Source organism: Akebia trifoliata, chromosome 3 (genome assembly GCF_017979445.1).
Source record: "Akebia trifoliata isolate Shusen 1 chromosome 3, ASM1797944v1, whole genome shotgun sequence".
NCBI lineage: Eukaryota > Viridiplantae > Streptophyta > Magnoliopsida > Ranunculales > Lardizabalaceae > Akebia > Akebia trifoliata.
This window is the reverse complement of record NC_141377.1, coordinates 48,408,818-48,435,635: the sequence shown is the minus strand read 5'-3', so window position 1 is coordinate 48,435,635 and position 26,818 is coordinate 48,408,818. Positions and strand designations below refer to the sequence as shown.

General features: G+C 32.0%; 1 protein-coding gene across 1 annotated transcript; it reads right to left on the bottom strand.

The window, feature by feature from the left end:
* Positions 1 to 3,002: 3,002 nt before the first annotated feature.
* LOC147407557 (uncharacterized) lies at positions 3,003 to 25,270 on the bottom strand. Its single transcript, XM_086436189.1, has 10 exons — positions 24,964 to 25,270; positions 22,600 to 22,730; positions 22,113 to 22,346; positions 21,744 to 21,999; positions 20,833 to 21,004; positions 9,227 to 9,507; positions 6,019 to 6,149; positions 5,516 to 5,749; positions 4,374 to 4,629; positions 3,003 to 3,515 (listed from the first exon to the last, which is right to left on the bottom strand). Exons 1-10 carry the CDS (start codon positions 25,232 to 25,234, stop codon positions 3,322 to 3,324), a joined length of 2,160 nt encoding a protein of 719 aa, XP_086292315.1. The 5' UTR covers positions 25,235 to 25,270; the 3' UTR covers positions 3,003 to 3,321.
* Positions 25,271 to 26,818: the final 1,548 nt, after the last annotated feature.

The following is a 26,818-nucleotide window of genomic DNA, read 5'->3' as shown; positions in this document are numbered from 1 at the left end:
AACAATGCCAATTTATACCTTTGGGAAATGCTGATGTGACATTAAAATTGACATCATTTCAGACATTGATGATGTGGATGTGGATGTGTTTACCTGTCACACCCTAAATTTTTTAAACTTTAACCCAATCCATGAACTGGTTTAAGATCCTAATTTAAGGGTATGAAAAGAAATAATAACCATTAAATCATATCACCTAAAAATAAAAATAAAAAAGAGAATTAAAACAAACAGAAATTAATGTTTATCACAATTGAGAGCATCATCCTAAAACGCAATCAAAATGTCAAGTATAGTAATACTTGTTGGGTATTTATTACGTTCAATCCAAATATAATAAAATAAAATAAAACTATTCTAAATTTGAATCCTAAAGAGACTAAACAACTAATAAAAAAAAACTATCCCTATTGATAATTTTGCATTGCCCAACTTCAATTTTAATGTTCATTATTTGAAATTTTTTTCCGATAGAATTAGTAAGTTAAAGCTTGTAAGAAAGTCAACATTACACTAACATTTATGCATACATATAAATAAAAAATAAATATATGATCATGTTATTATCAAGTAATCAAGTCATTCCAAAACATTTAATGCATGTAATGGTGATCAATTTTTTCACCAGCTTAGTTATTACCATCATTATCGATTTTCCCAACAGTTCGGTCAAATTCTCTGTTCCAAAATAATCAATACATGTAATGATGATCAATTTTTTCACTAACTTGGCCATAAACATTATCATCAATTTTTCCAACAGTTCGATCAACATTTCTGTTTCAAAACGCAAAACCTCCCTTGAGGGCCTTTAGGGTCTTTCACCTAAGGACTTAAATCTTAACTTGCTCAATTCATCATTCCAAAGTGTGTCCATGATTATGCAATTTTACATTCATCTTCTAAAAGAATATTTCATACAGTTTTACACAAATATTATCACTACAACCAAATATTTACCATCAAAATCTATAAGACATTCATATATCATATTATTCATCGATAAGCACATAAGAAACACATAATCATGTTGTATGCTTAATTTTTATTTATTATGTGTATATAAATAGATGTGTTATGAGAACATGCCTTAATCGATGTTGGAATCTACTAATAAAATTCGATTCTTTTTTCTCCGTTTTACGCCTTCTCGATTTTTTACGCCAAATAATTATATAGATAAAAGTTACATGATTACTAATGGTGTTCAAGCTATCCTAATAGAATTTTCAACGCCTCTCTCATCCCAAGGATCTTATTATTATTTTTTTTTTAAAACACAAAAATAGAATAATATAATATTTAAGAAAAAAAAAAAAGATTAAAATGACAGTCTTGCATTGCAAGCTAACTTCTTTGAATACCAAATTTTATTTAAATTTTTTTGTAAAGGGACTTCTAGATCTTTCCAACGATATATAGATCGTTGAAAATTGATAAATAATGAGTCATCGACAGATTTTACAAGTTAACCCCAAAAATCTCTGAGAGGGAGGTGATTCAAATTTGAAATTGGATTGAATGTTTAAACTACAATCTACCTTGAGTAACGAGAATCATAGATTTTTCAAACCGAATATATTTTTTTTAATGTAGTTTTTACAATAAAAGAATAGATTTTTTATTTAAAACTATAATGCATAGAAATTTACGACTATTAGGAAGATATAGAAATTCCCTTCCTTAAATTTAAGTCGAGAAATATTCAAAAAGCATAGAAATTTGAGTTGGGTTGAAGGTTTCGTATTGGATGTGGTTGGAAACACTATTTCTTTGATTTACCTCGAAGCTTACGATGAACTGAACGATTTTCTCTTTTACATCTAAGCCTAACGGGTCATCTAAGTAGATGAAAACCTATGTTGAAGATGGAGGGAGACTAGAGTTTTTCTAGGATTTTGTTTTAGAAGAAGAGAATATGGAAAATAGAGGATTAATTTTAAAATTTTCGTGGGTTTTAATATTTATACCATTAAAAGGATGTAACGGTTATTATTCAATTTGTTTTATTTTAATTAAAATATCTATGTCCCGAACTCCGATTTTTGCGATCTTATAGTTTATTTTGATTAATTTTTCAATACGGATTTGATGGTATAATTGATTTCGAAAAAGTCCAAGTTAAAAAAAAATTCTTCACAATTACATAAAAATCCAACATATACATATCAAAATTATTAAAATACCCTTTATTAAGGAGATTATTCAAATTATAAAGTACTTGGTACAAACAATATGCACAAAAAATTTATGAAAATACCCCCTCCCCAAAGGTTCATTAAATGCATTTCATCATGACATTAACTTGCATATGAATATTTATAAAATTCCCATATGCAGGTTGTTATACCTTTTGATAGGGATATTTTTGTAAATTGATATCTATTAATGTAACAAGTATTGAGGGTATATATGTAATTTGAGTAATTTCTTTGATGAGGTTGAATTAAGTTAAAATTATTTTTAGATTTTATTTTACAAGAACTCACAATCAAATTTTTTATTGCAAATATCAACCAATCACAAAAAAAGATTGGGAAAAGATTTGTCAATGGTTATCACGTAGGGAAATTTTATTGACACGCCAAGAAAATCTAAGGCCTTTGACTTTTAAAAGCACCTCTAAAAATAAAAAAAATGTTGTGGGCACCCCTCTCATTCTCCAACGATTCCGATGACTCAGGCAAAAAAATAGAGGAGAGAGAGGCTGGAGGAGGAGGAGGAGGAGAAGAAGAAGAAGATTCCAGCTAGTGGTTGGTTTCTGACATTTTAGTTCACTGAAGAAGATGGGGTTAAGTTCATTGGGTGACCTTAAAAGTAATATTTTTTGAACTCTGGTCCGCCCTTAGATATTGTGGCGGATCAATAAAATTTTCCTACCAGGTAATAGTAAATCATTCGTGTCAAACCATTTGCATTGCAAAACATTTGCACTGTACCACTCGTTCTCTGAAAGGTGAGACCTCTCATTGTCTTAAAATTTGCAAGAATCATCGATCAGATTTATTTGGGGTTTTTTCCTCAATAAATGGAGTCCAGATCGTGTGCACCCTGCGTGGAGGAATGAAGCTCTCCTCCCACACCTCAATACACGCCACGTAAGCAGCAATTCAAGGAAATTCTGAAAAGGAGGTATTTTGGGCTTCAATTCCTTGGATTTTGGCTTATGTGCCATGTATTGAAGTGTGAGAGGAGGGTTTCATTTCTCCAACCTGGGTGCATAGGATTCGGACTCATTCCATTAATACTGTTGGAACTTCATACAATAATTGATTGAGATGTGGATCAATCGATCTGGACCATTTACCTTGATGGATCCAATCAGAAGAAACGACTCACATACTTGTTGATGATCTGACGGACGAGGACCTCGTAGGCTCTCTGTGTGGGGTGAAAACTATCCCAGAATACATACTTTGAGTCATTTTCACACGTATATGGGGTCAGCTTATTACATAATAGGGTTACCTCTATCTTTCCTGTACCACAACATCCATCCTTAGCCACTTCAAATCCTAATAAACCAAAAGCATTTTCATTATTATTATTTTCAAAAATATATATTAAAAAAAAAAAAAAAAAGAAACATTCACTATTGGGTACTTCGCAAACTACCAAACTAAATAGTCTTCAAGGTTTCAACACCATCAGGCTTGCAAATAGATTATTTTTTCTAAGTTATAAAGATGATTGATCATGCATTGATACGGACAATTGATTCCTTGTGATGCAGATTAGTCTTAGTGCACTATTATCATTTATGGATCTCTAAAAAAAACAGAAAAAACAGGAAAACTTCCTGTGAACCACAGTTCCAATGAATTTTCGGCCCACCGAGAGGTGGGCCTGCATCTCAATATTTCTTCAGGCGATAGGCCCATTGGTAAAAATAAAAAAATAAAACTCCCATGATAGAAAATGGGTCCCTTTCTCTAGATAATCACATGGTTCATTTTAATTTCTTATTTGTAGAATGATGTACTTATATGAACTTAATGAAATATTTTATCCTTATTCATTCCTGGTTTATAGCTTTTCAGGGTGAGAGGTTGTCTTTTATTGGTGTGTTATGAGAAAATTCCATTGTAGCGGCATATTAATTCTCGTTTTAAAAGAAAATGGTGTGTTCCGATCTTTATTTGAGTTGTGGTAGATAATTTAAGTAATTGAGATACAATATGTAAAAGTTAAAACAATAAAATAAAAAATCTGTTAGGAACCAAAACCAATATGTCAAAAAACCTAGATCTGTTGGAACGCGTTAAAGTTAGGCCCCTAACTACTTGTTGGGATGCATGAAATTTAAGCCCTTTTACCACTTAAGCACGTAAAAAATTCTTTATGCAAGAGATGATGATGATGAGAAGAATTACCATAACGATTTGGGTTAGTGACGAGATCAAGGAAAGGACTGTAGATATCAATATAGACAATTTTTGCACGTGGGAGCTTGTTATTAAGACGATCAATCTCGTTCGATAACTTGGAGTTAAACAGCATTTCTGCACTGTTCAATTTCTCTGCACATTCTCTTTTGGGCCCTCCTCCCAGAGTTCTCTGTGATGGTACACATCCTATAGGGGGAGCACTAAACACACCGATCCTCCGTGCTCCCAAACCGTACAGTTCCTACCAAAATATTTTCACATATATAAAAGATTATATTAAAAAAATCTAATGGTATTTATTATTTAATATTTATGCATATATCTTTATTTTTATATATAAAATAAAAAAGATGAACACTCATGATTGGTATTCATTTGACGGCTATGATATTTGGATGAGTGCAATAATCTTTACCTTAGGGCCCACACAAGGGATCTTTTCTGATTGGAAAGGAACAAACACAAATTGATGATAAGCCAATTTTACAAATAATATTCCCTATTGATATAATCTGCATTAATAGATTATATAAGTGATTACAAACATTAGATGTCACAAAAATAAAATTGATTTAAAAAAGTTGATTTGGCAAAACTCCTAAGAGACCCTTTGTAGTTGGAAAAAAAATCGCTTGGGTTTTTGATAAGTCAATGAGTTGACTGATTCATATTTGACTGTGGAAAAACTCCTAAGAGACCCTTTGTAGTTTAGTCTGACTTATTCGAGTAGACTCTAATTTATCTAAGTTTCAAAACCATGAGTCTGTCATATATTTTTGTTGAGAACTTATATTTATTATAACTCACCAAACAATTAAATTAGCGAGCTTCCATTAACACAAAAAGAAAAAAAAAATAATAATTATAACACGCCAATCTATATGTAAACGTTGATTTAATTTCAAAAGGATCGGTGTCTTGTAAGTAATAGTTAGACCCATTCCAATCAGGAAACGTGTGACAGTGTGCTGGATTAAGCCGACTTGTCTTAGAACCCTTTAGGTGTGTCTATATCCTTATTTAGGGTGTTACACATAATTTCATTAATCAAAGTGATTTAAAATAAAAAATTGGTGTGTGAAGCAATATAACATCTCAATTTTTCATTTGAGGGAGATGAAACTTACCTGAAAGAAAGTAGAAGCACCTTGAAGCATGAGATCGGTATACTTTGGAACGTCATATTTCAGTCGCCTCAGAGGTATAAGAAAATACGTATTTGCAATGTCGTCGCTCCCTACCACAATTATGTATATGCTGTCCGTTATAATGCTTTTAGTTCTCTCTTCCCCGCTTATCGCCTTTAACTTTCCTATATATTCTTTGAACAAGTTTAACTGATCCGATAAACTTAAAACAGTCTGAGAAACAGATAAAGAAAAATCAAATATGCAACCGTGAAACCCCATATTGGATAATAAAGGCCATAAAAAAAAAAAAATTTACGTCGTTTGATAGTCTCTATGTCCACAAATAAGATAAGAACAATTCACTATGAAAAAGAAACTATACTATGAGATTTCTCTATTGCTCTCTCAGATCTTCCAAACTTGAAATCTAACTTTTTTTTTTTTGTAAGATTTTATTTATCTATTATTATTATTATTATTATTATAAAAGTAAAATGTACCGCTAGTTGAGATGTGAGGGGATCATATCCTGAACCACCCGAGGCAAAGCTCACACCCGTAAGGAGGTCCGTAGGCTTCAAGCTTGGATCAAGATAAGGTGGTAATAGCTCCTTAATTCCCAATTCTTCAACTGCAAAAGTCAGACATGATGATTTATAAATGGTTTGGTTGGGAAACAATCAAGACTTAATTATAGGTCCTTGAAAGCTCATTTTTTATTTAAAAAAAAAAATTGTATTGTTATGGAATTTCAAAAATGTAGATACTTATGTTCAAGAAAATATTTAAGGAATATTTTTAACTTCCATATAGTCTAAATAGATATTTAGATTATGATAAACATCATTGCAAAAAAAAAAAAAAAAATCATTGACGACTAGAAAGTGGCATGTGCAAACACACACGTATCAAAAGGGCCTATTTGTAATTAAAAATAATAATTAAATTTTTTTTAGGAGATTAAAAATTAAAAAAGATATTTTTGTAATTTTAAAACTAACCAACATGATTATAAAGTTGTAGGATTGCAATTTGCTTTAACTAAAATCACCCTCATTATATCAAGTTTAAAAGGAAAAGTGGGGTCATTTGTAAGATCCAAATTTTGGTGTCAAAAAACTCCTACTCCTCTCCTTTTCGTTATATTAGTAAATAAGATATAATAGTAGCACGGACTCATTCCTCACTTGCTTACTTGGAGGATTGTTTCACTCTCCTGTAAGCTTTCTTAGATTGGGCTTGTTTCTATCTATCTAAAATACTCATCTTGTTTGAAGTGGTTAATAGTCCATGTCTTTCTTAAGTGAGGTTTCTTCTTTATTACTCGTGGACATCAGTTCCTATACTTGTAAAAGGTATTTTGAAATAGCACTGGGTAATTAGTCAGCGCATTTGTAGAATAAAACACAACGGTGGCCCCACCTCCTTTATCCTTTGTATAAAAAGGGGTTGGAATTTAATCCCACTTTAAATCTCGAGAAAAACTTTCATTTTATTCTCTTTCCTCATCTATTACTTTCCATAAATTTTCCTTATCTAAATTAAAATACCCTTTTTAATAGCTTTTCAATCTTCTATTAAACACGGTAATAGATCTTAGGTTTGATTTAAAAGAAAAAAAAAAATTATATTGGCACATCAACTTTTACATATAACACACAAATTAAGGAAATCACCCTAAGAGTTTACTTGGATTGAAAGAAATGAAGAGAACAAAAAACAACTTTCTTTCCACCTAGTTTAGATAGATAGGAGAGAATATGAGAGAAAAGAAAAGACAACAATAGAATAAGAAGTAATTTTTTTCTATTTTTTCATTTTCTCTCCGAATGTCTTCGATTTGGGGGAGAAAAAAATTGAAATAATTTTCTCTTCTACTTTCTCTCTATTTCTCTCCATTAACTTTCTCTTCCCTCCTCACTTAACTTCCCAAACAAGAGAAAAGGAGAGAAAACTGATTACTTAATTTATCTTCTCTTCTCTCCATTTCTCTCAATCCAAGCAGAGTGACTTCAAAAATCCTCTATGATTGAATTTCCCCAAAAACTCCCCCATTTTTTCTCTCTAAGAAAGGAGGAGAAGAAATGAGTCCTAAGATTTTCTAAGAGAAGTAAAAAAAATGAGTTTCCACAGCCATGGTAATAAATAAAGACTGGCTATCTACATGGCATATCATTTAATTTGAAATGAATTAGATTTTATAAATAAAATCTGGTGTGCCTATAGAAGTTCAGAGGATCAGACCACATTTCATAAGAAAATCGGTTTGAGTGTTATCCATTTATTCATATAAATCATGATAATTTAGGAAAGAATGCATGTATATTTTTAAGTTAAGCACAAATTGGTCGAACCAAATTGAACAAAGGTCCGACCAATTTGATAAATTTGTCAGTTTGATCATTTGAGCAAAAATGTCCCCTACCATTGCACTTCCTTGTGGTAAAATCTATAACAAATAATTTGGCAAAGAGCAGTCAGAAATTTTTTTTGTAAGCAAATGAATGAAGGGATATTTTAAGTCCATGTCTACGGAATCAACAATCAAATTAATTTTAGTAACAAGTTTGATCTTCAATAAATGAAATTTTTAACCCAAGTTGGAAATTAAGAGAAATTTCTAAAACCCTTTGAAAAATGTTTGTTTCGGTAAGAGTGAAATTTATTTGTAACTAGCAAATTGTTAAGATAATTCTAAAAACAACATTGTATAATTCATGAGTTTGGGAATCATCTTGGAAGCCAATAAAATGACTGACAAAAACAATATTATTTCTCTGAAAATTGAATAACTATTATGACAATTGTGGAAGTTTTTGGATTATTCGATAGTCACCAATTAATAGGAACTTTTTTTTTGTTATATACAGTCGTTGAAAGTAACTATTGGACCAATTATTGTTATCTCAATTCATCGTACTACAAAATAAGCTTGTATTGAACAATTGAATTTTTTTGAATAAATAGTCGTAATCACTTTTTTTTTGTGTGTGTGCTTATCGTGCGTATCCCCACCCTTTGGGTGAGACTAGTCCCATGATCACATGCATGAACCGCCCCTCGGAAAGTCCTACATGCAATTGGTTGTGTCGAGGGCCAACCTGACCCTAGAGGGTGGCCCTAAGGAATTCATTGCTTCGTGACCTATTCTTCATAAGTAGCTTATCAAGGCTCGGATTGCCACAAGGCCAACCCCTTGGGGTTAAAGTAGTGGTAATCATATATTTGATAAAAAAAAAAATGACGTGAATTTTAAACAAATGAATCGTTTTGTAAGGATTGGATCAATATCAACATTGATATCCATCGAGTTGGGTCTACTCAATGCACCACAATTGGATTGGGAGACTTAAGTTTTATATATGTCAGAATTAATTTTTAGTGATAGGTATATTATAATTATTTATTATTTATATACAATAGAAAATTCTATTTATTTTCTATTGTATTGCGCGAATTCATTGAGGGGGAACTGCTAGCAAGTCGATAATCTCCTTTCATGTATCCATTTTCATGGTTACGATCTTCGTCGCTCTTAGAATTGGATTGGCTTAGGAATCGGTGGCCTTTATACGGCTTGAATCCTTCTCGAGTTTCAGGTTGAGGTGTTCTACCTCTACTTTTCAAAGAAAAGATAAACAAAATTAATACACACATATAGCTCAAGTTGGTTCAATGAGTTATGAAAAATTAGGATAGTTGAGGTACCTATCATGTCGGAGGGGATCTTTCCATTGCTAAAGCGGCCAGTAGGTTTTCCACCCATGAAATCCTTCCCATATGGAGGAAAATTGCATTTAGCAATGGTAGTGATGTAGTTGTTATTTCCTGGATCAACTATCGAATCTCCAAACACTAACACTGCTGGAACGCTTACATTCTTAGGTAAAGTGACGAGGGCTTGTGCTTCATGATTCACAACAACAATAACACAAACAAGTAGGAGAGAGGGAAAAATAATTGAAGATGTACAAGAAACCATCTTTAATCTTTTGAGAGAGAGAGAGAGAGAAAAGATCTATAGGTATATGTGTAAACGAAGGTGTGGTTGTTTATCTATGGCTTCTACACGTTTGAGGGTCCTTTTAGATACAAGTAATTTTAGCATAAGCCTAAGGAAGATGTGCTCCCTATCATCGACCGAAACCATTGGATTATGCTTGGGATTTGTGTAAGGTTGAATTTGTAGATTATCTAATCTAATACGTTAAGATTAAGGAAAACTATCTCCCTCAACTAACCCTATTCAATGTTGGGAGAAGAAAGTAGTTGGAGACACTGACGTAAAAGGGTCTTATTAACGTTTGCCCCAGAGGCCACACGTTAAAGTGCAATAAACCCACTTTGGAAATTGGAATCAGAAGGTATTTTGATAAAATTTTCAAAGTGTAGTTATTGCACTTTAATATATGTACTTAGGATACACGTTAACAAAATCCGGAATAAAAAGATGATATATATATATATAATATATATATAAAAGGTCGGGTTCTTACGACCCTTATTACGACTCATTGCGACACATCATTTGGTCTTATATGGGCAAAAATGTTTGGAATGGGTTAATTTTTTGTGAGGATGATCTCTATGGTGAGGAGATCATCCTTGCCAAAAATCAGCTCATTATAAAACTTCTAGACCGTCCAATTTTTTGAAAAATTATAGACCATCCAATTTTTGTAAATCAATTTTGATGGGGTTAGTAAGAGTTTGGAATTGGATGGTTTTTTGCCAGGATGATCCTCTCATCACAGAGATCATCCTCACAAAAAATCAGCCCATTCCAAATATTTTTGCCCATATAAGACAAAATGGTGTGTCGCAATATGAGTCGTAATAGGGGTCATAATAACGCTATTCATATATTATATATATATATATATATATATATGTATATAGAATCTGAGGGTTGTTTGGTTAAATTTTTTTAAAGAGCATTTTCAATGCAAAATCAAAATTTCAAAGTGTATTTATTGGATCTCAACGTGTGCTCCTAGGGCACATGTTAACAAAATCCTTGTTTTACATGGATGAGTGGAGTTCCTTTTAACTCCATTGGTACTTTATTTCTTTGTCAATCCTATTTACTTGGAGTGTCTGTCCTTTGTATGAGTGCGATTTTGGCGACTCCCTCCTTAGAGACCCGCATACCCATTCATCCATGGGGTATAAAAAATTTACAGATTTTCTCTCACACGTTGTGATTTGTTCTTTCAAAATTAATCTCAATCATTAATACTAATTTAAGCATAGCAAATAAGATTACAAATCTTTAAGAGTTTAGAGTCCTAAACGAGTTAAATATATTTTTTTTAAAGAATTAATTCTAAAAACAACTGTGGTTTCTTGTATTCATGAAAAGAGAATTGCTATTGGCATCCCAACTTTACTTTTCACACCCCAATTAAAAAAAGGAGTAAATGATTGAGAATAAGTAAAATTTGGGGTGCAAATATAAACTCTCTCTATATCTTTGTCTCTCTATTAATTTTTTTAAATTTAAATTATCATATATACTTCTAGTCATAATTTTAGCAATTATTGAAATTGTTTGAATGAGTGTTATAATGTTTTGTAATGTTGAGATTATAATTTTAGTCAAATCTTTGTAACCAATTAATATTTAATATTAAAAAATAGAAGACTCCAAGTCCCAACAAGTTCAACCAATTAATACTTAAAAAATATGATTTTTCTTTGTCCTTCTGGACTCATTTTAAAACTAGGTTTAATTATCCCTTAAACTGAATCAAGTTAACAACTTTTGAGTTGACTTGAACAAATCATATAAAAAAAATTAAATCTTTAAATAACTTAAATAGTAAAAATATTTATTTTTGTCCTCTCTCTCTCTCTCTCTCTCTTTATATATATATGGGAGCGGTTCGGCAGCCCTAAAGTTTGCCAAGTTTGGTGTCAAACATTTTTTGTAAATCACTTTTGACGGGATTAGAAGTTTTGGAATATGATGATTTTTTGTGAGGATTATCTCTGCGGTGAAGAGATCATCCTCACACAAAATCAGCTCATTTTGAAACTTCTAACCATAGTTTACAAGTTGAAGAATCGTGGACCGTCCAATTTTTGTAAATCACTTTTGATAGGGTTAGAAGTTTTGGAATAGGCTGATTTTTGGTGAGGATGATCTCCTCATCAAAGAGATCACCCTCACAAAAAATCAGCTCATTCCAAAGCTTCTAACCCATATTTTGAAAAATGTTCGGCACCAAACTTGGCAAACTTTAGGGCTGCTGAACCGTCCCCTATATATATATATGCTAATTTCCAAAATCTCATGAGGACGTTAGGATTATTCAACACTTTTTTTTTTTTTTCAATTATACCCTTCCTTATTTTGTCTTTTAGTAAAAAAGATATGTGTCTATTAGTCTTTTAAACAATAAGTATATTTATAATACTATTAATAAATGTATTTATTATGTTGGTATTAGTTGTCAAAGCATTTATTACAATAAAGACTTTTAATTAAAAATACTTAAATGCTCATAGTATTTATTGTGTAAAAGACTAATATAATTTTGTCTTTTTCATTAAAAAACAAAACGAAAAGGGGTATTATTGAATTTTTTTTTTAGACAATGCTAATGTCTAGCATTCCCTATATATATATATGTTTTACTCGACTCAATGCATTTGAAACTAATCCAAACTAAATTGACTCATTATTTTTCGAGTTGACTCAGTAAATTGATTCAATTAACGAATTTTCTAATTATATTTTAGATGACCCTTGTGCCAAAACCAAATTATAATAACTATGATTGATATTTTTTTTTGGTTTATCCCGTTATATATGTCACTTTAGATGTTAGAACTTTCTTTATGGACTCTTTTTCATTTTTTTTTTCTAAGTAGGAAGTATTACTAATAAGGTTACATGACGTTAAGGGACATATTTCCCTAAGCTACAACTATTATATAAATAAAATTTTTGACAGCCTATCTTGCAGTTGTGTATCCCAAGGAGAAAGATCTATGATTCCATGTCTATGTCATGTCAGCCGAGTATTGACCAAAGTAAAAAAACTTTCTAGTTAGAAAATCATTATCATTTCAAAAACCCATTTTTTGTAAGTAAAAATATTAATTTTATAAAAATTAAAAGAAACTACTTTTACTTTTCAAAAACTACTTTCTTCCACATACGCAATTACTTTCTAATTTGTATCCAAAGAGGGCTTACAGAATCCATCTCAATCATAAAGTGCTCAATTTGGTGATATTTAATTTAGTCCATTTGCTAAATTTTAAGCTAAATTCCAATGCCATTCTACCTTCATCGTCCTTATATCACCACGACAATTGGGTCGATCCATTCTTTATGTTATGCTTTTGTCTTTTTGAAATATGATTTTTTTTTCTTTTTTTTGGCAACAAAATTATATCAAATCATGAGAGGTTAAATGCGAAAATTACATTGGAACATTGACACCATCTCTAACAAGGGAGTAAGTAAATTGTCAAAATCTTAAGGGGTCTATGCAGTTTACCCATACAATCATTCAATAACAATTTCTTTTTAATATCTCACACAATTTATATTAGTGGTCCTATGACCATATAAAGGAGGGTTGACCTTGAATTCAAATCTCTGTATCATCACCCAAAGACTTTATCAACTATGCTACTTGGAACGGAAGATTTCACTTGGTCAGCCAACATATATATATATATATATATCTTTGATCATTGTGTCAATCCAACTTAATAATCACGAAAAATTAGTTTCAGTTTTAATAATTTTTGAAACTTCCATAATAATGATAACCATCAGTCCAACATTATGGTATTATAACCGGCATTGCCTCGTGGTTATTAGAATAGAGATTTTTTATTTTGAATTTTCTATCTTAAGCTGATGAAAGAATGGCATAACACCATGTGTAGTTAAAAGCAAGTCAAATAAAAAAAAAATTAGGGCTTGCAGAAATTGTCTCCACACTTTTCTCTTCACTAACCAATCACCATTTCTATTTCATCGCACTTGCGTATTTCCATTGGTTCGTCAGCTTAGCACAGGAAATTTACGATAAAAAATCTTTGTTTTGGATAGCATTACAAGATATCATATGTCACACGGTAAATTAAGTTTGTTTTACCTAAACATGGATCGAAAATTGAAAAATTATCAAAACGGTACATTATTCATTTTAATTCCAAATACGGTAAATTACCATTTTCGAAATTAAAATATTTTATCAAAACGATAAGTGTTAAAATGAACAGTATTTTAATACAAAAAAAAGTAATTTTAGCATCTTAATAAAACTATATATATATATCTTATTTAACTAAACAAATAAAAATAAAATATTTTAATACAATGATGTTTTTTTTTCCGTCAAGATTTAGTTTACTCCAGCACTCAACGGCCTTGTAAGTTATTTTCAGTGTCGATGGAGATTTGAAAACTTGAAAAAAGTAAATAAAAAATAAATCACAAAATCTAACGTTTGGGATTGTAGATATGTGGTGAGAGTTTAGTGATTTAAATCTCATCTACTTGGGTTTGGGAATTGACACTCTTTAAAGAGTTTAAAGTGTGAATGAACACCATAATCATTTTTTCAAGGAGTTGGTGACTCAAATCTGATATTAACCTAAAGGTTTGGATAAGGATGTACGCTTGCAAGACACAGACAATGTTAGGCAGCTTACCTTACCCATGATATTGGCCAAAAGTGAATAATAAGATTTAAAAAAAAAAAAGAAAATTGAGTTAGAATGCTATGATGATGATCGTATGCATCAATGCATGAAGAGATGGGTATATGTGTTATGAGACGTACCAACTATTTTTTGTTTGCTATTAGTTGAGAGTATTAATCCATGAGGATAGCATTCTTTTTACTCTTCCATTTTTGAATGAAATTGATGCTTAAGGAAATGTGCTCAAAGTGAGTTAGCCTTTTTTTTTTTGGTGACATTCTAAGAACACTTCCACTAATTGGAAAGTATTGTTAGAACCTTTACCTTGTATGATGCCCGAATGAATGTGTGCAGAGATGAATGCATGCAAATGTTCTCTAAGGAACTTATTATGGACTTAAAATAAGAGAATACCTTATATAGAGGGATTACTTGCAACCATCCTTTCCAAGAGAAAAGAAAGATTATATTGCGTGCTTGTAAAGATATATATAATATATATATATATATATATAGGGGGGCGTTCAATGGCCAACTTTTTGGCAAAACATTTTTCAAAACATGAGTTAGAGGTTTTGGAATGGGCTGATTTTTGGTGAGGATGATCTCTACGGTGAGGAGATCATCCTCACCAAAAATCAGCCCATTCCAAAACTTCTAACCCATATTTACAAGCTAAAAAATTGTGGACCGTCCATTTTTTGTAAACTGTTTTTGATGGGGTTAGAAGTTTTGGAATGGGCTGATTTTTGGTGAGGATGATCTCCTCACTGTAGAGATCATCCTCACCAAAAATCAGCCTATTCCAAAACCTCTAACCTATGTTTTGAAAAATGTTTTGCCAAAAAGTTTGCTAAAAAGTTTGCCCTTGAACGCTACCCATATATATATATATATATATTACCCTATACTTTACCCAACATGTTTTGTCCTACATGGGTTAGAACTTTTGGAATGAGCTGATTTTTGACGAGGATGATCTCTACGGTTAGAAGATCCTCCTCATCAAAAAATGAGTCCATTCCGAAATTTCTAGCCCCATGTTTACAAGTTGAAAATTTGTGGACCGTCCATTTTTTGTAAACTATTTTTGATGGGGTTAGAAGTTTTGGAATGAGCTGATTTTTGGTGAGGATGATATCCTCACTATAGAGATCATCCTCACCAAAAATCAGCTTATTCCAAAACTTCTAACCCATGTAGGACAAAACACGTAGGGTAAAGCGTAGGGTAAAGTGTAAGGTGCCGAACGGGACCCATATATATATATATATATATAAGAAAGTAAAGTGATTAATTAAAGTGAGGGTGTAGAAGAGGAATTGGGATGCAAATAATGTAAAAATTGAAAATTAATGCAACTATACTACAATTCTACCTTGGTCTTCTTCCTTATTTTCTTATTTCTTTTTAAGATCTTCCAAACTAGACCTCAATAAAATCTCATTAAATGATCTTGTTTACCATCAATTAAAATGTCTTTGATAGTCATTCTCATCTCTATGAGTTATATCCATGATGTTCAAAGAATAAAAGTGTAAATGCTCATAAGGTTCTAGACAATTTTTTTGGAGGGGTAAGGGTATCCAAACCCTTTGAAAGTAGTCAATCTTAAATGAAAAAAAAGTCATGATGTACAATTTTTCTAAAGATATAAGGTCTTAAGAGTTAATTATCTTTGATAGAATCTTAATAAACTTGATGATAGAAGGATAATTACTCTTAGATTCTAGAGAATTCTTTTTGATGGGTAAAATGATCTTGATCCTTTGAATTTAGTCAATTTACAAAGAAACCTTAAAGGGTGACATTGAATTATGCATAAGAAAGCGACCTCAACGGTCAATTATCTTAAATTGAGTCTTAACAAACTAAGAATAAGATGGTATATATCTTTTGAAAGAGCTAAAGGTAAATGCTTGCAGACTTACTTAATTACTAGAAAAATCAAATAGGAAATGCTAAGCATGCATTAATGTGAGGGTGAAGATGGAAAATCACTTTGAGCTCTCTTTGAAAATAGAAGATTAGGAGGTGCTTACATGAAAATCCTCTCAAACAAATTTAGAGCACTCAAGTACACAAATTTTAATCATAACAGCCTAACTTTTTGATCCTTGGGTAAGTGAGGGATCAAGCTAAAAATTTATTGGTCCATGAGTTACCTAGGGTTATACTAAAATCCAATTTTTTTATAAAAAAAGCTGCCAAGGTGGGTTTTGAGCTTTTTGAAGGATATTTGGATCAAACCCTTTTTCTATAGGTTTTGGGGTTCTTGGGCTCAATCCAAACAAAATGGGGTATCTACAGGGATAAAAGAAACACTCTAATTTATTTTAAAATGATTTTGTGTCAGTATTTGTCTCAATTATTGGATTTTGTATTTTAGTGATTGAGATTTTATATTTTTTTGTAAGTCACTTTTGCTGAATTCTCAAATTAGAAATCATTTATTAAAAAGACAAGAGGATAAATATCCAAATGATGAACATTTCTTTCAAAATTTTATAATTATTTAAAAAGAAGTAAAGGGTAAAGATAAGTTATTAGGATATATAAACCCAAATAGTTGGAAGAGGCCGACTTGCCTTACTAATTAAGGATTTCACCCTTACTAAGGGTCCTTGAGCTCACCTTGTGGCATACAAAAACATAATCCAAAGCTTCAGGGTTGTAGAGCATAAAATTCTATATACTTTAAAAAATTCAAAAAAAGTAATTTTGCATCATTGAAGATCAGTTTTAAGTTTGGAGTTATGCGGAAATTCAATAACCATCCATTTTCAAAACCTTATATCAAGATCAAAAGAAATTGATTTTTGAGTTCTCTTCTTCTTCCTTGAATCTGAGTTTTTTATATGAAACTTAGAGGGCTGTGAGGTTGGATTGCTGATGTGGTAATTCATTTAAGCAAAAATGACCCTTAGTAAGGCTTAAAATCTTACTATCATAATGAGGAAAGTGTCTCGCTAGTTGGATTGTTGTCGAGTGGACCTTGTTGCTTCCTACGAGCAAATGCCACGACACCCATTGTTTTCAAATGCACCGCCATTCATTAAAAACAAGTATCATTCCTTCAAAAGTTTAACTTGATTGTTTATAATTTAAACAAGTGTCCAACGTAGCCTTTATCACTCGTGTCGGTTATCCAATTAATTACAAAGATGACATAACCTCACATGCTACCCAAAGAAGTCAATATCCATGCATTTAATTATCAGGAAGATCTTTGTTAGACTAAAATCTAAAACTAGGCGAGTTCACGGTACCCCCGACAAAAGGTCACATAATGTTAGGTTTAGATTTATAGTTTGTCCAACTAACAACCATTAATAATAAATACATATATTGTATACTCACCTCATAAAAACTTAATTAAATGGTCAAATTATTTGAGGGGAGATGACATAAAGCATACATGATGTGGCCAGCAGTGTACATCGATCATGAATGTCGGTGCTAATGACCAAATAACTTTTAGGATGCTTTATATCTTAGTAACTAGATGCTTTTTTTAGGGGTGTTGCTCCTGATTTCAAACCTCTCTTCAAGACTTTGGGGATGGGTCATCCTTTAACCCGGACTCCCAAAAGATTAGATGTCTAATGCAAATGTCAAAAATCTGTTATTCATGAAGAACCTTGTATCATACATCTTGTTAAATACTCTTTTTCCCCCCCCTAAATCTTGATTATTTATTACAAAAAAGGCTTTTGATCATAAAATCAAATATTTCTTGTTAATAAGTAATAATTTCAATGACAGTAAATTTTTGGAAGTTGTGAAATTCACAAAATAACAATATTGGTGATACTAGTTCAGACATAGTCAGGTTAAGAAGAAATACAATAAACTCTGGACATAAAACATGCGAAAGTACGATCAAACTATGAACAAGAGTGGACGTATTTTTTACTTCATATATAACTAAGTTATAATGTTTGAATAAGGGCTGAAGTCATATGATAAGTAAATATATTGAAATATTAATTCAGAGGCTATGAACAGTAATTAAGGCCCAACACCCGTTCTGTTTTACCAGTTGGTGGTCAATTCTTAACATTTATTTTAGAATAATTTATTAATAGATGCAACAGTCACAGGGCCTCATTTCTTAATTACATAGATCACGAACATTTAAAAATTAAAAAATCATTTATATATATAAAATTATCCATGTACCACTCAACTTGGCCAGGTCTTTACAAAATATCTATTGGTTGATATAGTTTTTGATTCGTTCTTTTGGTGTTGGATTCAAACAATGTAAAAGTGGTTAAACTTAAAACCACAGTTTTAAAACTAGGCCGAGTCAACTGTATTTGTTCCGAATTTGACATGACTCGACCGCACTTCATGGAATCAACATATTGAGTCGACTCATCAAAATGTCGGGTCAGGTCATATATAACTCAGAGATAGCTACAGTACTCCGAGTTGAGTTAGAAACTCTACTGAGTTATGCGACTATACTTAATACTTTCTTGTAGAACAAAAGATAAATATTATTTCTTTATTCCAAAGCCAGTTCATCAGTCGTTAACATGATTTGACTCGATCGACATACAAGTCGAGTTAAGTTTTAACATTAGGTAGAACTATAAATCATATCCTATTATATCATAACAGTCGTAACATAATTATACCTTTAGGTTTACATATAAATATTTATTCTTGCAATCTACTACTAGTCCATTTGTGATAAAAGAAAATAAAAATAAAGATAAAATTGTCAGATAGTTTATATGATCATCTTTACAAGTAGGGCCAGGTCTCATTAATCTTACTTTCACACACAAGGAAAATGCTGGAATGACACAAATGGAGACACAAAAGTGACAAAAATGATGTGCTGGCGCACACATAATGGTAGATGCTTTTTTACTTGTATCTCGCAGAAAAGCATCTATGATAATGTGCACGACACCACATCATTTTGTCACCTGTGTCTCCGTTTTTTTGTCACCCCAGCACGACTCTTTTCACAATTTTTCTTCAATCAGGCATTGGTACGTGGTTGTGTCAAAAGAGAGTAGAAATCCCAAAACAGCCCAACCTGAGCCCTTGTCAGCAGGCTCAGGCTTGGCCTGTTCAATCCAAAGGCAGTTTAGGGCCCTGTATTAGCCCCTCTTTTAGGATTGCTTTTGGGCTCACGAAAGCCAAGCCTCAACCCGCCCATTGACAACCTTAGTAAGGACATTATCTTATTTTAGCATTTGATCGGTTCATTATGTTTTTTTTTTTTTTTTTTTAAACATTTTCAAAAAATATTTAATTTAAAAATTATTTTTATCATGAACGATGGAGTCACTTAATAATTTTTGTACTAGTAATAAATTAATATTAAAATTATACAATCTCTATATTGTTCCTAATATAATCATGTAACAACTTAATTTGTGTTTCTCAGCTCTATTGAGTTTTGTCTTGTTGGATTTCAATAGCTCATCATCCTTTCACAAGATTTGACATCATATAAGTGTGTCAAAATTTGTTAGTGATTCTCTAATTTGTCAAACTTATAAAATTGATAAATAACATGAAGTTTAAAACTAATGTTTTAAATTTTTTTGGGATACTTTTTAGGAAAAATTACTTAAAGGACCCTCATGAAACTGATTTCTTTCTAAATAGTCCCTGAGTTTTTTGTGGTACCTTGGGCCCTTGGTAAGACATTTAGTAAACTTTTTCTTTCTAAATGGTCCTGAACCTCATCTCCCACATATCTTACGATTGAATGTCCTAACAGTTTGAATTCATCGTTTTCATAAAAAAAATTGATTTTTGACATCTCAAACGAGTTTTGGAGACTCCTTTCCGTCGGAAACGATTTAAGAAAGAAGAAGCCATTTTCAAACACTTTGAAATGTATGTTAAGAAACTAGGGTTTTATCACTTTTTTTTCTTAATTTTTGGATGAAAATCGATCAAGAATGGTTCTTTTGGGTTGAAATCATCTAAACAAGTCGTTATCTCAAGTTTTTAGTCCATCTATCCATGTATTTTAAGTAATTTTCCCTACTTTTTAAATTGCAATGTTTTTCAATGGTGATTGTGCATGATTGAGTATAGTATAAAGGAAACAATACACATACGGAGTTTGTATCTCTGCTAAAAAGGAGCCAAAGTAATAAAACCTTGTCTTGGGACTCTGCCAGGGAGTCAAAGTAAAGGATGCCAATCTACTTGCTATCTTCTGGTGGTGGTTATAGACCTCAACGCTGATTCTTTGTCATCTCTCCAAATAACCTTGTCATTCTCTTCAATATCTATTCCTATGTTTGGGAGCTCATCCCATAAATCATCTATGGTTGATACGAGTGAAACATATCTATGGTTCTAATCACACTTCCTTTCACATAGTGCAGTGTTGAACACAGTGTCGTGGGAAGTCACTTTAGGAGTTTTGAAAATAAAAAGTTCATCAGTTTGATAACAGAGATTGTCTCTAATATCGACCCAAACGTGAAGGGACATGTCTAAATCACCCTTCCAATTTAAAATGAGTTTTTACACAATTATAGACTTGATTTCTCACAATAAATCTGATTTTTAGGATCGGTATATATTAATAGACATAAGGTGTACGCATTATAATAATGTGCATGAGATGTGGATCCAATCAGAAGAAACGACTCACATACTTGTTGAGGATCTGAGGGACGAGGACCCGGTAGGCTCTCTCTGTGGGGTGATAACTGTCCCAGAATACGTACTTTGAGTCATTTTCACACGTATATGGGTTCAGTTTATTACATAATAGGGTTACCTCTATCTTTCCTGTACCACAACATCCATCCTTAGCCACTTCAAATCCTAATAAACCAAAAGCATTTTCATTATTATTATTATTTTCAAAAAAATATATATAAAAAATAAAAAAACACATTCACTATCGGGTACTTCGCAAGCTACCAAACTAAATAGTCTTCAAGTTATAAAGATGATCGATCACGCATTGATATGGACAACTGATTCCTTGTGATGCAGATTAGTCTTAGTGAACTATTATCATTTATGAATATTTAAATTTGCAGGATCTTGTAACTCATGTTTCATCATCCCATACTTTTGATGATTGGCTAGCTCTAAAAAATAGGAAAAACAGGAAAACTTCCTGTGATCCACAGTTCCAATGAATTTTCGGCCCACCTCTTGGTGGGCCTGAATCTCTAGCAGTTGGATTTAACAAATATTTCATCAGGAGTTAGGCCCATTGGTATAAATAAATAAATAAAACGTCCACGATAGAAAATGGTTCCCTTTCTCTTGATAATCACATCCATTTTAATTTCTTATTTGTAGAATGATGTACTTATATGAACTTGCTCTTGAGAGATAAATTAAACTTAATGAAATATTTTATCCTTATTCATTCTTGGTTTATAGCTTTTCAGGGTGAGAGGTTGTCTTTTATTGGTGTGTTATGAGAAAATTGGGATACAATTTGTAAAAGTTAAAAAAATCTGTTAGAGCGCGTTAAATTTAAGACCCTAACTACTTAAGCACGAAAAAAATTCTTTATGCAAGAGATGATGATGATGAGAAGAATTACCATAACGATTTGGGTTAGTGACGAGATCAAGGAAAGGACTGTAGACATCAATATAGACAATTTTTGCACTTGGGAGCTTGTTATTAAGACGATCAATCTCGTTCGATAACTTGGAGTTAAACAGCTTTTCTGCACTGTTGTATTTCTCTGCACATTCTCTTTTGGGCCCTCCTCCCAGAGTTCTCTGTGATGGTACACATCCTATTGGCGGAGCACTAAACACACCAATCCTCCGTGCTCCCAAACCGTACAGTTCCTACCAAAATATTTTCACATATATAAAAGATTTTTTTAAAATAAAACATTAAAAATTGGTGTGTGGCAATATAACATCTCCTTGTTTCTTCATTTGAGGGAGATGAAACTTACCTGAAGGAAAGTAGAAGCACCTTGACGCATGAGATCGGTATACTTTGGAATGTCATATTGCAGTCGCCTCAGTTGTATAAGAAAATATGTATTTGCGATGTCGTCGCTCCCTGACACGATTATGTATAGGCTGTCCGTTATAATGCTTTTAGTTCTCTCTTCCCCGCTTATCGCCTCTAACTTTCTTATATATTCTTTGAACAAATTTAACTGATCCGATAAACTTAAAACAGTCTGAGAAATAAAGAAAAATCAAATATGTGACCATGAAACCTTATATCAGATAATGAAGGCCATAAAAAAAAAAATTACAACAAAATTTATGTCGTTTGATATTGTCTATGTCCACAAATAAGATAAGAACAATTCACTATGAAAAAGAAACTATACTATGAGATTTCTCTATTGCTCCTTCAGATCTGCCAAACCTAGGAACCCTAATTTTTGGGTAATATATTAGTATTATTATTCTAAAAATAAAATGTACCACTAGTTGAGATGTCATGGGATCATATCCTGAAGCACCTGAGGCAAAGCTCACACCCGTAAGGAGGTCGGCAGGCTTCAAGCTTGGATCAAGATAAGGTGGTAATAGCTCCTTAATCCCCAATTCTTCAACTGCAAAAAGATTTTTTTAGGAGATTAAAATCTAAAAATGATTTTTTTGTAATTTTGAAACTATACAACATGATTATAGAGTTTTGGGATTGCAATTAACAAGTGTAGAGATGAAGTTGTGGGATTGCAAAAATGATATTTTTGTCCGTGTCCTTCTTAAGTGAGGTTTCTTCATTATTACTCGTGGACACCAATTCCTATGCTTGTAAAAGTTATTTTGAAATGGCAATGGTTGATTAGTTAGTACATTTGTATAATAATAAAACACAACGGTGAACTCACCTCATTTATCCCTAGCATAAAAAGGGGTTGGAATTTAATCACACTTGGAATCTCGAGAAAAACTGTCCTTTTATTCTCTTTCCTCATCTATTACTTTCCGTACATTTTTCTCATCAAAATTAAATTACCCTTTTTAATAGCTTTTCCATCTTCTATTAAAGACAGTAATATATCTTCATAATTAAGGTTTGATATTTAAAAAAGGACCACTTAGCTCAATAAGATTTTGTGGAGGTTGTTCCCAAGGTCTTAGGTTCAAACCCTTTGAACCCCTTCTTCTACTGGTGTGGGTCTGCCTTAACCCTTCTAACCTTTCAAAAAAAACACAAAAAAAAAGGTTTGATATTTAAAAAAAAAAATAGTAATAATTTATATTGGCACACCAACGTTTACTTATAACACACATATTAAGGAAATCATCCTAAGAGTTTACTTGGATTGAAAGAAAGAAACAGAGAGGAAAGAAGAGAACAAAAACAACTTTCTTTCCACCTTATTTAGATAGATAGGAGAGAATATGAGAGAAAAGAAAAGAAAACAATAGAATAACAAGTAATTTTTTCAATATTCTCATTTTCTGTCCGCATGTCTTCAATTTGGAGGAGAAAAAAATTGAATAATTTTCTCTTCTACTTTCTCTCTATTTCTCTCCATTAACTTTCTCTTCTTGTCTCACTTAACTTCCCAAACAAGAGAAATGGATAGAAAACTGATTCCTTTATCTTCTCTTCTCTCCATTTATCTCAATCCAAGCTGAGTGCAAGAAACTAAAAGACTTCAAAAATCCTCTATGATTGAATTTCCCAAAAAAAATCATTCATTTTTTCTCTCTAAGAAAGGAGAAGAAATGGGTCCTAAGATTTTCTAAGAGAAGTAAAAAAATGAGTTGCCACGCCATGGGAATAAATAAAGACTGGCTATCTACATAGCAAATCATTTGATTTGAAATGCATTAGATTTTATAAATAAAATCTGGTGTGCCTATGGAAGTTCAAAGGATCTGACCACATTTCGTAGTAAAATCGGTTTGAGTGTTATCCATTTATTCATATAAATAATGATAATTTAGGAAAAAATGCATGTATATTTTTAAGTTAAGCACAAATTGGTTGAACCTCAATTTTTTTTACATTCAATCGTTGAAGCAAATATTGGACCAATTATTGTTTTCTCAATTCATCGTACCACAAAATAAGCTTGTATTGACCAATTGAATTTTTTTGAATAAATAGTTGTAATCACTTTTTTTGTGTGTGTGTCTGATCGTGACTATCCCCACCTTTCGGGTGAGACTAGTCCAACGATCACACGCACCGCCCCCTCGAAAAGTCCTACATGCAACTAGTTGAGTTGAGGATCAACCTGACCCTGGATGGTGGTCCAAAGAAATTCATTGTTTTGTGACCTATCTTCCTAACGAGCTTATCAAGACTTGGATTGCCACTAGGCCAACCCCTTGGGATTAAAATAGTGGTAATCATATATTTGATAAAAAAAATGACATGAATTTTAAGCAAATGAATCTTTTTGTAAGGATTGGATCAATATCAACATTGATATCCATCGAGTTGGGTCTACTCAATGCCCCACGGGTGGATTGAGAAACTTAAGTTTTATAAATGTCAGAATTAATTTTTAGTGATAGGTATATTATAATTATTTATTATTTATATACAAAAGAAAATTCTATTTATTTTCTATTGAATTGCATGCATTCATTGAGGGGGAAACTTCTAGCAAGTCGATAATCTCCTTTCATGGGTACGATCTTCGTCGCTCTTAGAATAGGATTGGCTTAGGAATTGATGGCCTTTATACGGCTTGAATCCTTCTCGAGTTTCAGGTTGAGGTGTTCTACCTCTACTTTTCAAAGAAAAGATAAAAAAATTAATACACATATATAGCTCAAGTTGGCTCAATGAGTTACGAAAAATTAGTATAGTTGAGGTACCTATCATATCAGAGGGGATCTTTCCATTGCTAAAACGTCCAGTCGGTATTCCACCCTTGAAATCCTTCCCATATGGAGGAAAATTGCATTTAATAAGCGTAGAGATATAGTTGTTATTTCCTGGATCAACTATCGAATCTCCAAACACTATCACTGCTGGAACGCTCACATTCTTAGGTAAATTGACGAGAGCTTGTGCTTCATGATCCACAACAACAACAAAAACAAGTAGGAGAGAGAGAAAAATAATTGAAGATGTACAAGAAACCATCTTTAATTTTTTTTTTTTTTGAGAGAGAGAGAGAAAGAAAGAAGATCTATAGATATATATGTAAATGAAGAAGTGGTCGTTTATATAGGCTTCTGCTACTTTGAGGGTCCTTTTAGATACAAGTAATTTTAGTGTAACCTAAGGAAGATGTGTTCCCTATCATCGAACGAAACCATTCGATTATGCTTGGGATTTGTGTAAGATTGAATATATAGATTAAGGATAAGGAAAACTATCTCTCTCAAGTGGAGAACATCACAACTAACCCTATTGAATGTTGGCAGAAGAAAGTGGTTGGAGAAACTGATACCTTGTCAACGTTTGACCTAAGGTCACAGTTTAAAGTGCAATAATTGCAGCTTAATGTGTGCCGTTTAGAGCACACGTAACAAAATCAAAAATAAAAAGGTGGGCATTGCTTCACAGGTCTTGTTATCGTGTGCCGTAAAGACACATGTTAAGGTGCAATAAGTGCACTTTGGAAATTAGAATCTGAGGGTCTTTTGGTAAAAAAATAAAATTTTAAGAGTATTTTCGATACAAAATCCAATTTTCATAGTGTACTTATTGCAATTCCTGTGTGTACCCTTGGGCACGTGTTAACAAAATCCTTGTTTTACATGGATGGGTGGAGTACCCTTTAAAGCCATCGGTACTTTATTTTTTATTTTTTATTGTCAATCCTATTTATTAGGAGTGCGTGTCCTTTTTAGGAGTGCTATTTTTGTGACCCCCACTTTAGAGACCCCGCATACTAATTCTGGCATAGAAAATTTACAAATTTTCTCTCACATGTTGTGATTTGTTTTTTCAAAATTAACCTCAATCATTAATATTAATTTAAACGTAACAAATAAGATTACAAATCTTTAGGAGTTTAGAGTCCTAAACTAGTTAAATCAGTCACTATTATACAAAAAAATATAATAATAATAAGAATTAATTCTGGTTTCTTGTAACCATAAAAGAGAGCTACTATTGGTATCCCAACTTTACTTATTACATCCTAATTAAAAAAAAAAGTAAATAATTGAGAATAAGTAAAAGTTGGGGTGCAAATATATAAATTCTATCTACTAATTTTTTTTCTTTTAATTATCATATATGCTTCTAATCATAATTTTAGATATTTATTAAAATTGTTTGAATGAGTGTTATAATTGAATGGATCTTATTTGATTGAGAATTCTTAGATGGTTATTACAAATGCCCAATAGGGTATTTATAGCCATTACAAGAATAATCTAGAAAGTCTCAATTATCCTATTCTAGAGGTTTGTAAGAATATTCTAGAAAGTCACAACTATCCTAATCTAGAATATTATAAGAATAATCTAGAAAGTCCCAACTATCCTAATCTAGAAGATTACATGATTAATCTAGTAAGTCAAGAATAATCAAGAATAATCCGGAGATATCCTATTAGGCCCCCTCAAGATGGTGATCCAGAGGAGACACCAATCTTGAAAACTAAGTCACGCAGTCGAGTCCGAGAAAGAGGCTTTATAAGAGCGTCGGCAAGCTGATCAGTGGAAGAAACATGGGACACGCGAAGCATAGAGCGTTGAACAAGATCCCGGACAA

Excerpts from the sequence above, each read along its gene's own strand:
- LOC147407557 (XM_086436189.1), bottom strand. The coding sequence starts at position 25,234 with ATGGTTTCTTGTACATCTTCAATTATTTTTCTCTCTCTCCTACTTGTT. Across the intron at positions 5,750-6,018 it reads CCCTCACATCTCAACTAGCG|ACTGTTTTAAGTTTATCGGA; the intron begins GTACATTTTACT and ends TCTGTTTCTCAG. Across the intron at positions 3,516-4,373 it reads CACTAACCCAAATCGTTATG|GATTTGAAGTGGCTAAGGAT; the intron begins GTAATTCTTCTC and ends TTGGTTTATTAG.